The 15,478-nt window shown below is 38.5% G+C and overlaps 1 protein-coding gene across 4 annotated transcripts in view; it reads left to right on the forward strand.

Moving 5' to 3' along the window:
* samhd1 (SAM domain and HD domain 1) overlaps positions 1 to 15,478 on the forward strand; it is a 72,271-nt gene that overhangs the window by 24,868 nt on the left and 31,925 nt on the right. For all 4 annotated transcript variants that reach the window (XM_051660412.1, XM_051660413.1, XM_051660415.1 and 1 more), the window contains exon 6: positions 9,270 to 9,340. In XM_051660412.1, coding sequence (XP_051516372.1) covers positions 9,270 to 9,340 — 71 coding nt within the window. The remainder of the gene's footprint in view (positions 1 to 9,269; positions 9,341 to 15,478) is intronic.

Genomic DNA, 15,478 nt, shown 5'->3' on the forward strand with positions numbered 1-15,478 from the left:
CCACGACTCATCAGTGAAGAGCACTTTTTGCCAATCCTGTCTGGTCCAGCGAAGGTGGGTTTGTGCCCATTGGTGACGTGATGTCTGGTAAAGACCTGCCTTACAACAGGTTACAAGCCCTCAGTCCAGCCTCTCTCAGCCTATTGTGGACAACCTGAGCACTGATGGAGGGATTGTGCATTCCTGGTGTAACTCGGGCAGTTGTTGCCATCCTGTACCTGTCCGCAGGTGTGATATTCGGATGTACCGATCCTGTGCAGGTGTTGTTACAAGTGGTCTGCCACTGTGCGGACGATCAGCTGTCCTTCCTGTCTCCCTGTAGCGGAGACAGTCATCTTGGGCATCTCACAGTACGGACATTGCAATTTATTGCCCTGGCCACATCTGCATTCCTCATGCCTCCATGCAGCATGCCTAAGGCACGTTCATGCAGATGAGCAGGGACCCTGGGTATCTTTCTTTTGGTGTTTTTCAGAGTCAGTAGAAAGGTCTCTTTGGTGTCCTAAGTTTTTATAACTGTGACCTTAATTGCCTACCGTCTGTAAGCTGTTAGTCTTAATGACTGTTCCACAGGTGCATGCTCATTAATTGTTTATGGTTCATTGAACATTGTTTAAACCCTTTACAATAAAGATCTGTAAAGTTATTTGAATTTTTACAAAATTATCTTTCAAAATACCGTGTCCTGAAAAAGGGATGTTTCTTTTTTTTTTTGCTGAGTTTACATATACACATTTGCACACATATACATTAGTGCCTGACCGATATACCGGTCCGCCGATATTATCCTTTCGATGCCGATAATATATCAGTATCGGCGTATATGTTTACTGATATGCGCAGATATTAAAACTTTTTCAGAACATATAATGCAGAAAACGATGCTTTATAATTGGTGTCATTACGTAGTTTGTCCAGCAGAGCGCACTCTGACGGCTGACGGTGGCTCTGCAGACAGGGCAGAGTTTAGCGGTGTCTTTGTGTAAGTTGCTAACTAGTTTGTGAAATACATACTGGAAAGTTAATAAACAATGACCCCATCATTTTCCCTTTTAAATATAACATTAACCCTGTCCCTGACAACCATGTCTCATGTCTGTTTGCTGTTAGCCAGCTATAGTTTGTGCAGTCAGTAAAGTAGCAGATTGAAAGGTAAACATCAGAGTATCTTTTTGCAGCTCAGCAGACAATGGTACGGTGGTGGATTGTGTCTGTTGAGTGTTGATTTCACGCTATGCTGTTACCTAGTTGGTGAGACGCAATGTTGGAAAGTAAGTAAAGTCCATCTTTTACTCTCTGTGACAACGAGCTTATAGCTAACTAGCTAACCACGTAGCTGCTTTCATTGCTTGTCAGCTGAGTGAAAGTTCATGTGTAAACATGTATTCACCAAACTGTTTTGTTCAGGATTCACAGTTTGGTACCCCCTTCAAGCGAACAATTCCAGTCGTTGCATTTATAAAATGTAATATTTAAAAGTCTGGTTTTCCACCGTTGAAAGTTTCCCCTGAACTTGTATAGCAGAATACAGTGTAACACGCTGCCGCTGTTTATCTCTTGACTTGGCAGGTGTAAATGCTTCTTGTTTTACAACCTGACACTAATTGACTGGCAGTATTAATATAGTCAGCATTTGACTGATACTGAACATACAGAACTGATGTTTATTTAGCTATTTATTTTATTTGAATTTATTCTTTATTTTAATGGTCAGCAACTGACTGATAATAAACATACAGTACTGATGTTTTTTAAGCTTTTTATTGTATTTTTATTTATTCTTTATTTAAATGATCAGCAACTGACTGATACTGAACATACAGTACTGATGATTTTTAAGCTATTTTTATTTATTCTTTTTTTTTTCTCAGTGTTCATTTCTAGAATTTATTGAGAATGTACAGTATAATAATAATGTCAAATATTCTATGATAAAAATATTTAAGAAAGCAGCCTTCTGAGTACCTTTGCATAGTCATATCAGTGGAAAATTGGTGAATAATCCACATATAAAAGGTCTGTTTTCATTCCAGCTCAAAAATTAACTATATTGGCCACCATATTGGTAATCAGTGAAGTTTCCCCCTCTGAAATCGGTATCGGTCTCAAAAATCCCATATCAGTCGGGCTCTAATATACATACAATTTAAAATATATACAAAATAATATCAGATAAAATAATAACAATAACAGATGTAAAAATAAAAACTGTGGTCTGTTTTTATCTACAATTTACACAGTTCCCTCTGCGTGTTGCACAGTGTTGATATTATCTCCCAATTGGTGGTCCTGTCCCACTGGTTTCCCTTTTGTCATGGCAGGAGCACTTGCACTTGCTGGAGTTTCTCTTAACAGGTATGGGAGTTTTTCCTTATTTGTTAGTAGATTGAAGTCCTTATGGTGGGTAATGAAGTGGGGAAAGAAGGTGTCCCTAATCTGTGTGTAGTTAGAGCATGATGTTAAAAAGTACAGTTTTGATTCCACTTCATTTTGTGTGCAGTGGGGGCACAACCGGTCGTCTTTTGGGAGCCAGGTTGTCTCTGTGTCGGCCTGTCTCTATGACAAGCTTATGTTTGCAGAGTCTGTAAACGGTGAGGGCTTTTCTAAGTTTAGGATCACTGTGCTCAGGTATTCTGCTAATTTATATTCTCTGTTTCGGCACAGGTAGCATTCCAATTTGCTCTATTTGGCTGTTTCTTTTTCCAATGTTTTAGGTATTTTTCTTTCTGTGTTTTTCTGTGTTGATCTAACTAATTTTTTATTCTTTGGTCAGACCTTATTTAGGTTGTGAGGTCAGTTCTAAGGCCAGCTGGTTTGACGGATTTCTCTCTGGTGGGTTAGTGCTTTGTAATGGAGGGTTTCATTTTCGCTACTTTTCAGGTGTGTGTGATTTTATGGCTTTTTAAATTTTAATTATTAGCGGGTATAATCCTAATTCTGCTCTGCAAGCATTATTTGGTGTTTTACTTTGAAGTTTCTTGTGCGGCTGATGTTTATGCAGCGGTATGTGTAGTTCTGAGTGTGCTTTAAGGATATGTTGTCTAATTAAAAGTTATTGTTGTGGTTTGGCGACAGGGTCTTTTGCGGAATATCATTAGTTTTGTCTTTTTGAGGTTATCTGTCAGGGCCTATGTTTTGCAGAAATTTTGCAGTTGGTTTAGATGCTGCTGTAGACCCTCTTTTGTGGGTGACAACAGCAGCAGATCGTCAGCAAACAGGAGGCATTTGACTTCAGTGCCTAGTAGAGTAAGACCAGGTGCTGAAGACTTTCTGGAGCTCTCGCTAGTTCATTGATGTAAATGTTGAATAGCGTAGGGCTCAGACTACAGCCCTGTCTTGCCAGTGTCTCGGAGGGAGGAAATTTGTGTTTTTGTTGTTAGCGTACATTGATTTGATGTTTGTTTTTCCTCCTACACTGCACTAAATCAGTTGATTTAGAAGGCCCTCATGTGAAATTAAGTCAAAAGCTTTTTTGAAGTCAACAATGCATGATAAATTTTACTTTTGGTTTGGCTGATTTGCTTGTCAATTAGTGTATATAGAGTAAATATATGATCTGATGTGAGGTATTTTGTTTGGAAACCAATTTGACATATGCTCAGGATATTTCTGTCCATAAGGAATTTGTGGAGTCTGCTAAAAAGTTTACCTAGGTTGCTGTTTACACATAAACCTCTGTAGTTATTGGAGTCAAATTTGTCTCCATTTTTATGAATTGGAGTAATGAGACCTTGGTTCTATTTCTTAGGGAATATGCCTGTCCTAAGAATAGCATTGAAGAGTTTGTGGATGGCCAATTTGAATTTGTGTTCTGAATTTTATCATTTAATTTAGAATGCCATTGATGCCAGAAACTTTTGGGAATTTAAGGGGTTGTATTTTGTCTGATAGTTCAGCTAGTGTAATTTGTAAGTCCTAAAGATTTTGGTAATCTTTGATAGTGGACTCAGGAATAGATAATTTTTTATATAGGGTGTTTTGTTCATGATTTTTGTTTATATTATTAAAAAGGTTGGAGAAGTGGTTTATCCAAACATCTCCATTCTGGATCGCTTGTTCTTCATGAAGAGGCTGGTTTAGTGAATTCCAATGTTCCCAGAACTGATTTGATTCTAAGGATTCTTAAATTTTTCTTGGCTGATTTTTTAAAAATATTTTGTTTCGGGGTTTTTTTTTCCCTTACGGCCCTCGTATGTTGTTTAAATTACTTGTGATAGAGATTGTCAGCATCTCTGTGCTTCTGATTTGGTAGATTTCTTCTTTCCTAAGAATTTACGTTCATTGTCTAACCATTTCTCATTGTTATGCCGTCTGTTTGATTTCCCTTTAGTAATTTTTAGCTTAGACAGTGTTGCAGATAAGTCAAATATTCTGTTTAGCTTGTCTACTGCTAGATTAACATTGTTGTGTGGAAATTGTGTGGTAAGGTAATTATCTAATTAGGTTTGGACTTTCGCTTGGCCAGTTGTACTGATATATATCTTTACTGTTTTGTTTCCACCTGTACGTATTTTTAAGTAGGTGGAGTTGGGTTTGTTTAGGTGCCTCTTGGTTGGGCATTGTTCTGTTTAAGTACAGGATGATTTTGCTGTGGTCTGAGAGTGGAGTTTGTGGGCTGACTGTGAATGCGCTGAAAGATTTTGGGTTTAAGTCTGTAATAGAGTAATCTACTGTACTACTGTTGAGTGATGAGCCATAAGTGTTCCTACCATAAGAATCTCCTCAAAGTCTGCTGTTGACTATGTACACACCCAGTGTGCTACACACTCTCTCTCTGCTGTGACAAGCCTCCATATCGCTACCAATCCTTAACCTTTCAACATTAGTATAGCCAATCTAAAAAGATAACAATCACAAGCTGACCTTGCACAATTCCTCCAATTATTGACCATATGAAAAAATTACTATCATACTTGTTTGGAGCATAATAAACAATAACATTTTTTTTTTTTTCATTATTATTTCTTCAGTGGTGGCTTCTAGCACGGCCACATTCACCCTCTTATATACCAATATTGCTACTCCATTCCTTTTTGAAATACAGTACCTGTCCTATTTAATCACACTTCAGTTTATCAGCTTCTTTAGTTTTTCCTGAATCAGGGAAATATCTACATCATTAGGGTTCAGGTAACATAACCATTTCTTTCTTTGAACTGAGTTATGATATTCCAGGTAATTATTTTTAGATACTTAGCCATTCAGTTAAAGCATTTCTAAAGTAAAGTGTGTTTCGCCAAAGGATGCCCCTTTCGTACATGGTCAGTGAGGCGCAACTAATGGAAATGCCTGTAGAACCTGCCCCAATTTCAGTTTATATACAGGTGCTGGTCATATAATTAGAATATCATCAAAAAGTTGATTTATTTCACTAATTCCATTCAAAAAGTGAAACTTGTATATTATATTCATTCATTACACACAGACTGATATATTTCAAATGTTTATTTCTTTTAATTTTGATGATTATAACTGACAACTAAGGAAAATCCCAAATTCAGTATCTCAGAAAATTAGAATATTGTGAAAAGGTTTAATATTGAAGACACCTGGTGCCACACTCTAATCAGCTAATTAACTCAAAACACCTGCAAAGGCCTTTAAATGGTCTCTCAGTCTAGTTCTGTACGCTACACAATCATGGGGAAGACTGCTGACTTGACAGTTGTCCAAAAGACGACCATTGACACGTTGCACAAGGAGGGCAAGACACAAAAGGTCATTGCAAAAGAGGCTGGCTGTTCACAGAGCTCTGTGTCCAAGCACATTAATAGAGAGGCGAAGGGAAGGAAAAGATGTGGTAGAAAAAAGTGTACAAGCAATAGGGATAACTGCACCCTGGAGAGGATTGTGAAACAAAACCCATTCAAAAATGTGGGGGAGAACCACTAGGCACAGACGTATGCAAGACATGGGTTTCAGCTGTCGCATTCCTTGTGTCAAGCCACTCTTGAACAACAGACAGCGTCTGAAGCGTCTCGCCTGGGCTAAAGACAAAAAGGACTGGACTGCTGCTGAGTGGTCCAAAGTTATGTTCTCTGATGAAAGTAAATTTTGCATTTCCTTTGGAAATCAGGGTCCCAGAGTCTGGAGGAAGAGAGGAGAGGCACACAATCCACGTTGCTTGAGGTCCAGTGTAAAGTTTCCACAGTCAGTGATGGTTTGGGGTGCCATGTCATCTGCTGGTGTTGGTCCACTGTGTTTTCTGAGGTCCAAGGTCAACGCAGCCGTATACCAGGAAGTTTTAGAGCACTTCATGCTTCCTGCTGCTGACCAACTTTATGGAGATGCAGATTTCATTTTCCAACAGGACTTGGCACCTGCACACAGTGCCAAAGCAACCAGTATCTGGTTTAAGGACCATGGTATCCCTGTTCTTAATTGGCCAGCAAACTCGCCTGACCTTAACCCCATAGAAAATCTATGGGGTATTGTGAAGAGGAAGATGCGATATGCCAGACCCAACAATGCAGAAGAGCTGAAGGCCACTATCAGAGCAACCTGGGCTCTCATAACACCTGAGCAGTGCCACAGACTGATCGACTCCATGCCACACCGCATTGCTGCAGTAATTCAGGCAAAAGGAGCCCCAACTAAGTATTGAGTGCTGTACATGCTCATACTTTTCATGTTCATACTTTTCAGTTGGCCAAGATTTCTAAAAATCCTTTCTTTGTATTGGTCTTAAGTAATATTCTAATTTTCTGAGATACTGAATTTGGGATTTTCCTTAGTTGTCAGTTATAATCATCAAAATTAAAAGAAATAAACATTTGAAATATATCAGTCTGTGTGTAATGAATGAATATAATATACAAGTTTCACTTTTTGAATGGAATTAGTAAAATAAATCAACTTTTTGATGATATTCTAATTATATGACCAGCACCTGTACATACAGCCTGCTTGAGTGAATCACATTCTGTCTGATAATTAAAGAAAACATTATCTCACGAACATTGTAAAACAGGATTATCAAGCATCCACTGAAATTAAAGCTGTTAATATCCCAGTCCAAATCAAAACACAAAAGAAAGAGTCCCAAAACTCGGGGGAAATTATCCTGACCTAATTTAAACACTCACAGATTCATTATTCATAGAAAAGACAGATGCCCAACATGCTCTGATTCTGCAGCACATAAAGTTTAACTTCCCTGGTACCTCAATCATTTTCAGACTGTAGCTACAAAGCCTTACAATGATCATCGAAGCTTACCTGCTTTCGTTTCCATGTAAAGTAAATGTATGATTGCGGGGTATGCCAACCTGACATGAATGTCCAGCTCGTGCAGCCCATTTTCGGACCCCTGTGAACCAATAAAGTCATCTAGAACAATGTCATGCAAATGTTCTGCCTTTTCGATTAGGTATAGCATTCGTGTTAAGTAGATAATCCTACATTTTTACTTTAGTTGATCATCACATCTTTAATTTGATCAACGATTTCTTACTGTTGTCTGTGTTTATTTTATTTGCAGCACATTGTGAGCATCACACATTGAATAGAGATAATGACATGAAAAGAGATAAGTTTGGTCTGCATTAACTACATTTTACTACATGCATCATTTTGTAAAAACATCAACGGCTCTCGGAACGAAAGACCCACAGCAGATCTTCAGTGTGGTGGTGCTTCTCTCCAACATGGTAGAAGGCATGAAATGTAGAGTAAATGAAAAATGATTGAGCAAAAATTGAGGAATGTGTACTGTGTGTCATGAAAACTGTAACAGGATGCATGTGACAGTGAAACCAATCTTTGGTTTCAAGACACAATTTAATGACAAAGCAGTATGTCCCAATACTTATGCACATTTTTGCTACACACTAAAAAGAGTACATACTCGGGCATAGTATAAGTAGGATTAGGAATTTAGATGCTGTCAAAGTGATCATGTGACTTAGATAAGTGAAATTATTTCTGCCTGCATGAGGAGTCTCTCCCTGAAGAAGACCCACACAAAAATGCGCAGGGGAATATTTAAACTTTTTGTATACATGTGATAATAAAGGCTCTTTAAGGATGCCATGGTTTTTATTTTTTTATTTTTTTAAAAGACACAACTGTTTATAGCATATGTAACTCTTTGTGTGCTTTCACATACAAATAAACAGCTTTTACTCCGTGTTTAGACTGTGACTGAAACAATATGCTTGTTGAATTCTAATCATTAATGTTAATGACTGTCTATCAAGGATATTTCTGAAAATGTGCAACCCTGTTGGCTATGCACTATTTGTCCTGCTCACTAACTTGTATTTCAGAATATATTTTAGTCTCAACCTCAAATGGCCCACCTACAGTCTGCTAACTGACCGTCTGATGCATATCGCACACATTTTCTCAATCTAGCAAGCTCTAATCTGATTGGCTGTGTTTAAGCAGCTTATGTATGTTAAATAATCTTTATTACTTTTGACAAGCGGAGATTCGGATCACAGAATCTTACATTTTCTGCTATTTTCCCTGTGTTTTCTGAACAACTATTCACAATGCTATGCACTCATTTATTTATTTTTTTCATGTTGGTCCACTATTGTGAAATCATAATTTTAGGTAAACCCATCCCTACAAAACACACAAAAAACAAATCACACTGTAATAGGTTGCTCTACAGGCTGGTCTGACGTCTCTTCCTGTCTGAGTGGGCAGTTTTTGGCCAAGATGAGCTGTAATGTGGACCGGACCTTTTACGGTTTAGTCAAACGTGAGACATTGATGCAGTTGATTACAATGGGAGTGGGCTTTTGGCACATCACTCATTTTCATTGTAGATGTGATGTTTGGCTGAGAAAATGATTTGATTTAGGAGACATTTTGATGTTCCACATTCAGAGATTTAGATTTTTTTCTTTGAGTTATTTCAGGCCTTTTTCCATAACTGGTCTGCATGTTTTTTATAATTTGGACCTAATTTACAAAAGCCTTTTAAATCACCAAATTTTACCATAACCAAGAACAAAGACAGTGACTGGACATTGATCATGGCCATGTAAGCGCCTTATAAATCATAAACGGCTCGAGCATAAATTGATCAGCACAGGTCAGTTAACTTGATTAGGTGTTGAATGTGTCATATCAGACTTATGGTAGTAATCTATGTATTGGTGTGCATGTAAACATACTCGCTGTATTTTACAGGATTCAGCTAGGTGAATCATGTTTCCCAAGTAGTGGATGCTAAGAACACATGTTAATGTTTTTGGGAAGATGTTGTCAATGTGGGTCATCATTGTTTAAAATCTCTGGTTTTGTCTGTTCTTCAGGTCATGGCCCATTCTCTCATATGTTTGATGGTATGTTCATCCCTAAAGTTCGACCCAGTGAGAAGTGGAAGGTAAGCATGGAAATATTGTAGTTGATGATAATAAAATATAAGTTGATGTCCTCAACAAACAAAAGCTGTACAAAAAAAGTAGCTGCTGTACAACATAGACCATAATACTTCTTGATAAGGACACATGTATTCACACCTGCTAATGCAGGTTGACCAAATGTGAACTTTAATTACACAACACTCAATATTGGGATGTAGGAATATCTGCAATATATTCCTACATCTGAAGGCGCTTTACATGAAATGTGGGTGTAGCTTCTGGGAAACAATAAGTATTTGCAAAACTTGGATACACATGAAATTTTGTGTAAAACAAGCTGACATGATTCTCCTTTTATATCCCTCGACCATCAATAGATGAAAGGAAACATAAGTTTATTTATAAAACGCTTTTCCCAAGCCCAAAGCACTTTACAAAAACAACAAACATAAATTCATAAAAAATAAAACAATACAGTATACACAAACACAACAATCCATGAGTAAAAAGTATAGTCAGGAGTGAAAATGTGGACATGGTCCCTCGTGGAGTGGGGGCTCCAGGCAAACTGTTTCGACCCGCATCTCTCTTGCCATGAGACAAAACGAGTAAAAACTTAACGACACCAAATAGCGAACTGGAACACACAATAATGACAAGCACCATGCCGCAAAATAATTGCTGCAGACGATGTCTGCATTCTCTGACGGAACTGTTGGCTTATTGTTTGAGCAGTCTTTAAACAGGCTGGCTAATATTTTTTTTTTTTTTTTTTTTTGGCTGCCAGATTTTTTACGGGAACACAATTCTCCTGTATTAGCCTCAAACAGTTCTTGCCCCTGTGAACTTAAACATGAATGCCACCAGTTGAACCTGTTTTCTGTTTGCTGTTTTTGAGCATATAGATTATCCACCAGAAACATATCATCATCGGGCAATGTTTAGTTGGCTGCCGTTGACAGTCACATGTTTTGTTTATGCACGTTTAAACGGCTGTTCATAAACAGCGCACACGCTGATTGGATTGGAATATATGAATACTGTTACGACACTGAAAAGCTGCTAGTAAATACGCTACAAAACTACTGGTCTAGGGAACTATACTGAACAGGCTTCCGTCCACAACATCCAAACTAACTGTCCCTACATGATGTAATATAACGTGGGAGTCAGTCCTACCAAAAATGTATGGATGTGTGTGTCAGCTAGAAGACACCCAGATGTCTTCTAGCTGACTCTTCAGGCCACTCACCTCTTGGCTTGGTTCCCCTCCGGCCTGGTGGTGTGTGGCATATGTCGGGTTTTCCGGACCAGCACGAGCGTCGATACAGTTCTGTTCAGGTTTAAAAATGGTGGTAGTTCATCCAGTGATAATCCACGGAGAGAGCAAAACACTCATACACACTATGTGGAATGTTTGAAAATGCGGATGTCACTACCTTAATTCTTCTGGAGTTAATTTGGTTGTAGACTGCGGTTGTCACTCCCCTGTTTTACTGAGTTGTGTTTGTACATAACTGGATTAAGCGCTAAAAGATGAACTGACAATCATATTTAGCTGCAGTGTGTACGTGGCCATAGGATGGCGAGGACTCGTGTTAGGATTATGATTATTTGCCAATTTTCTTATGAAACAGCAATGAGGCAAAGTTATTTCATATCACAATTTAACATGTTAGTGGACATATTTCTAGGGATACATGGATGCTCGGTGCAGCCCTACAATTGAAAAATGTATAAATATACAACAATTAAACATGAGGTAGGGTACAACGGGGCTAAAGGCACCCCTTAAGGAAATGTAGCTTTTTTTTCTGCTCACAAAATGTATCAAGGTCATTTTTTAATTTATTTTCATTGAAAATTGATAGAACAACATAATTAGTGTGAAAAGAAATAATAACGGAAAGTAGATGCAATTAAAATTCTGTTTTAAAAAATAGGTGGTGAGGGATCCTTTTACCCCACACTTGGTTAACACTTGATACTTACTCAAAATAACTACCTCAGAAAAAAGTCAACAATTTCCTGTTAATTTCAAACACATTTGGTATTTTATTACATTTCAAGTATTCTATAAACAAACTAATCTCTATGATGATAGTTGTGTATAGCACAGTGTGAGCACACTTTGAACATTTTTCATAACAAATCTATTCACCCCACTTAAGAAAAACAATGTATTTTATAGGGGCCTTTAGCTCCTGCAACAGGGGGGCTTTTTACCCCAAATACTATCCTTTCACTTATTGGACAGTTATTGAAAAATATTTGATTTAATGACCTAAAACAAAACTGAAAAGTATTTTGTCTCAAACGAAATGTGTAAATTTCAGGGATTAAATATAGCTACATAAATTTGCAATATTTAAAAAAATAATAAAAATGAAATCAAATTACCTTGAATCAACCTATAGACACCACATGCAAAGATCTCATGGAACAGTGAAAATTTCTAGTGTATAGTGATGAACAGGTGCCCAGGAAAGTACTGTGGTAGTTGTAGTTGCTATTTAGTTTTTGTTGCAATTTAGTGTTTTGGGAGAAAGTAAATCATTGGAGCCTTTTACCCAGCGGAGCCTTTAGCCCCATTGTACCCTATATAATAAGCGATGCCCCAACATGGGGCACAACACCGCTTATGTGCATCCCGTGTTATGCACATAAGCGGTTACAACACCGCTTATGTGCATAATTTTTACAAAATTATCTTTAAAATAGTGTCCTGAAAAAGGGACGTTTATTTTTTGCTGAGTTTAACTCCGCAAAAAAAGAAACTTCCTTTTTTAGGACACTGTATTTTAAAGATAATTTTGTAAAAATCCAAATAACTTTACAGATCTTTATTGTAAAGGGTTTAAGCAATGTTTTCCATGCTTGTTCAATGAACCATAAACAATTAATGAACGTGCACCTGTGGAACGGTTGTTAAGACACTAACATCTTACAGACGTAGGCAATTAAGGTCACAGTTATAAAAACTTAGGACACTAAAGAGACCTTCCTACTGACTCTGAAAAACACCAAAAGAAAGATGCCCAGGGTCCCTGTGCATCTGCGTGAACATGCCTTAGGCATGCTGCATGGAGGCATGAGGACTGCAGATGTGGCCAGGGCAATAAATTGCAATGTCCGTACTGTGAGATGCCTAAGACAGCGCTACAGGGAGACAGGAAGGACAGCTGATCATCCTCGCAGTGGCAGACCACATGTAACAACACCTGCACAAGATCGGTACATCTGAATATCACACCTGCGGGACAGGTACAGGATGGCAACAACTACTGCCCAAGTTGCACCAGGAATGCACAATCCTTCCATCAGTGCTCAGACTGTCCACAATAGGCTGAGAGAGGCTGGACTGAGGGCTTGTAGGCCTGTTGTATGGCAGGTCCTTACCAGACATCACCAGCAACAATATCGCCTATGGGCACAAACCCATCTTCGCTGGACCAGACAGGACAGGCAAAAAGTGCTCTTCACTGACGAGTCGCGGTTTTGTATCATCAGGGGTGATGGTCGGACTCGCGTTTATCATTGAAGGAATGAGCGTTACACCGAGGCCTGTACTTGTTCCTGACTGCATGCTGCACAAGTGTTTTGTAGCCTGCTTAGCATTGCTTATTCTCATACGTTTGTCTTTATATCTTTTGTCTTTTTACCGTGTGTTTCGGGTTTTTCCGCTTTTCTACTGTTTCATCTGTGTGTATTTTACCTGTTGCTGCTGGCGTCTAGCTCGAGTCTGTGTTTGTAGCCTGCTGGCTTTTTTAGCATGGCTTATCTTTATGTTTTCAGACTTTAATCCTTAACATCTGCCATTTTGTTTCCCCCGCATTATTCTCTTATCGCGATTAAACTGCGTGCATTTTCCACATGAATCTGCTTTCTATTTTTATCACGATTAAACTGCGTGCATTTTACAGCACGCACCCGGATTTTTTTTCTCCTCTGTGTTACACGGATTATTGCATCCATCTCAAAGCACCGCTTATCAAGAACAACCATAACAACAAACAATTGTGTGAGGGATTCACATCGATCTCAAACCCTCACCACTCAGGAACAACCAACAACAACAAACAACTGTGGTAAGTCATGGCATCCACTCATGTTATTTCTTCCTGCATTGCATGTCACATGTTTACAATAGCCTCTTCCGTCAGCAGTGAGGGATTCACATGTGATAAATGTAAGGAATTAGTCAGGCTGACGGAGAAGTTTCATGAGTTAGAGGCACGCATCCAAACGCTAGTGGAGGTCAGTGAGAAAGAGAAGCCGGTAGATACTGTTTCGGATGCGGGCAGTATAGAGAGCAACACACACACTTTTGTTCCGGCTGTAGAGCCCCCGCAGCAGGGCGTTTGGGTGACGTCTCGGCGGCATACTCGCTCAGCAAAGCAACACCACTCTTCCGTTCCTGTTAGGGTTTCCAATCAATTCTCCCCACTCAGTGATGCACCCACTGAGAATCATGTTGAAAGAGCTCTTGTTATTGGTGATTATATTGTAAGGAACGTGGAAATAGAGACTCCAGCCACTATTGCATTTCGGGTGCCAGAGTGTCTGACATCAAATCAAATCAAAGTTACAAGTGCTGGCTAATGCTAAACGTAGATTTTCTAAAATTGTTATTCACGTCAGCACTAATGATTTCTGGCTTCGCCAGTCGGAAATCACTAGAGATAATGTTAAAGAGGTTTGTCAATTTGCAAAAACGATGTCAGACACTGTAATATGCTCTGGCCCCCTCCCTGCTCGTTGTGGTGATGAGGTTTATAGTAGATTAGTGTCACTGAATGGCTGGATGTCTGAGTGGTGTCTGGAGAATAGAATATTATTTATAGATAATTGGAAGAGTTTTTGGCATAGACCTGACCTGTTAAAAAGAGACAGACTCCATCCCTCCAGGGAAGGTGCCGCTCTCCTCTCTAGTAATTTGGCTCATAGTCTTAATAATGATAGTATTTGACTAACTGGGGCCCAGGTCAGGAAGCAGACAAACTGGCTAATCCAAACGTCTTCTAGCTGCCTTGGGACGTCACACAGTTCACATAAACTACAACACATAGAGACTGTATCACCTAGATATCATATAGAGACTGCGTCTGTTCCTCGAACTACCAAACACAAAACCCTCATTAAATCATTTAGAAAAAATTTGATTAAGGTCAAACTTGAACAAAACAAACAAAGATAAACACCATATAAAGATAGGGCTACTAAACAGTAGATCTCTTTCTACCAAAGCACTAATTGTAAATGAAATTATTACAGATCATTGTTTGGATGTGCTCTGTTAAACCTGGCTTAAACCGGATGAATATATTAGTTTAAATTAATCTTCTCCCCCAGGTTATTGATACAAACATGAGCAATGAGAAGTTTTTGGTGAACATGAGAAGTTTTTGGTGTTACTCAGAGGACAGGATATAAATTTAAGTCTTTTGAACTAATAATGCTTAATGTGACACCATCAAATATAGATATAAATTAATAAAAAACTCTTGTCGTCTTTTACCCTTGCTACAGTATATAGATCACCCGGGCCTTATTCTGATTTCCTTGGTGAATTTGCACATTTTTTTATCAGATCTTGTAGTCACTGTTGATAGAGCTTTAATTTTTGGTGACTTCATAGATGATGAAAATGACACATTGGGATTAGCATTTATCGATATTCTCAACTCTCTTGGAGTCAGACAAAATGTAACAGGACCAACTCATCGCCATAATCATACGCTAGATTTAATTCTGTCATATGGAGTTGATGTTGATAATATAGAAATACTGCCGCAGAGCGATGACATCTCGGATCATTACCTCGTCACTTGTATGCAGCAATCAGCTAACGTTACTCAATCTACACCACGCTATCGTTCAGGTAGAACTATTCTTTTGACCACTAAAGATAGCTTCACTTATAATCTTCCAAAAAAACCCAAAGCCAAGAAGAACTTGATGAAATAACAGAAAATATAAATACAGTCATCTCTAGCACTCTTAATAGTGTCGCCCCCCTTCGATTAAAGAAAATGAAAGAAAAAAGCCCTGCACCATGGTACAATGATCACACTCATGCTCTCAAAAGAGCTGCTTGGAAAATGGAGCGCAATTGGAAGAGTACAAAATTAGAGGTATTTCGCGGTGCATGGAAGGAT

Source organism: Myxocyprinus asiaticus, chromosome 28 (assembly GCF_019703515.2).
Source record: "Myxocyprinus asiaticus isolate MX2 ecotype Aquarium Trade chromosome 28, UBuf_Myxa_2, whole genome shotgun sequence".
In the NCBI taxonomy this organism is placed as follows: domain Eukaryota; kingdom Metazoa; phylum Chordata; class Actinopteri; order Cypriniformes; family Catostomidae; genus Myxocyprinus; species Myxocyprinus asiaticus.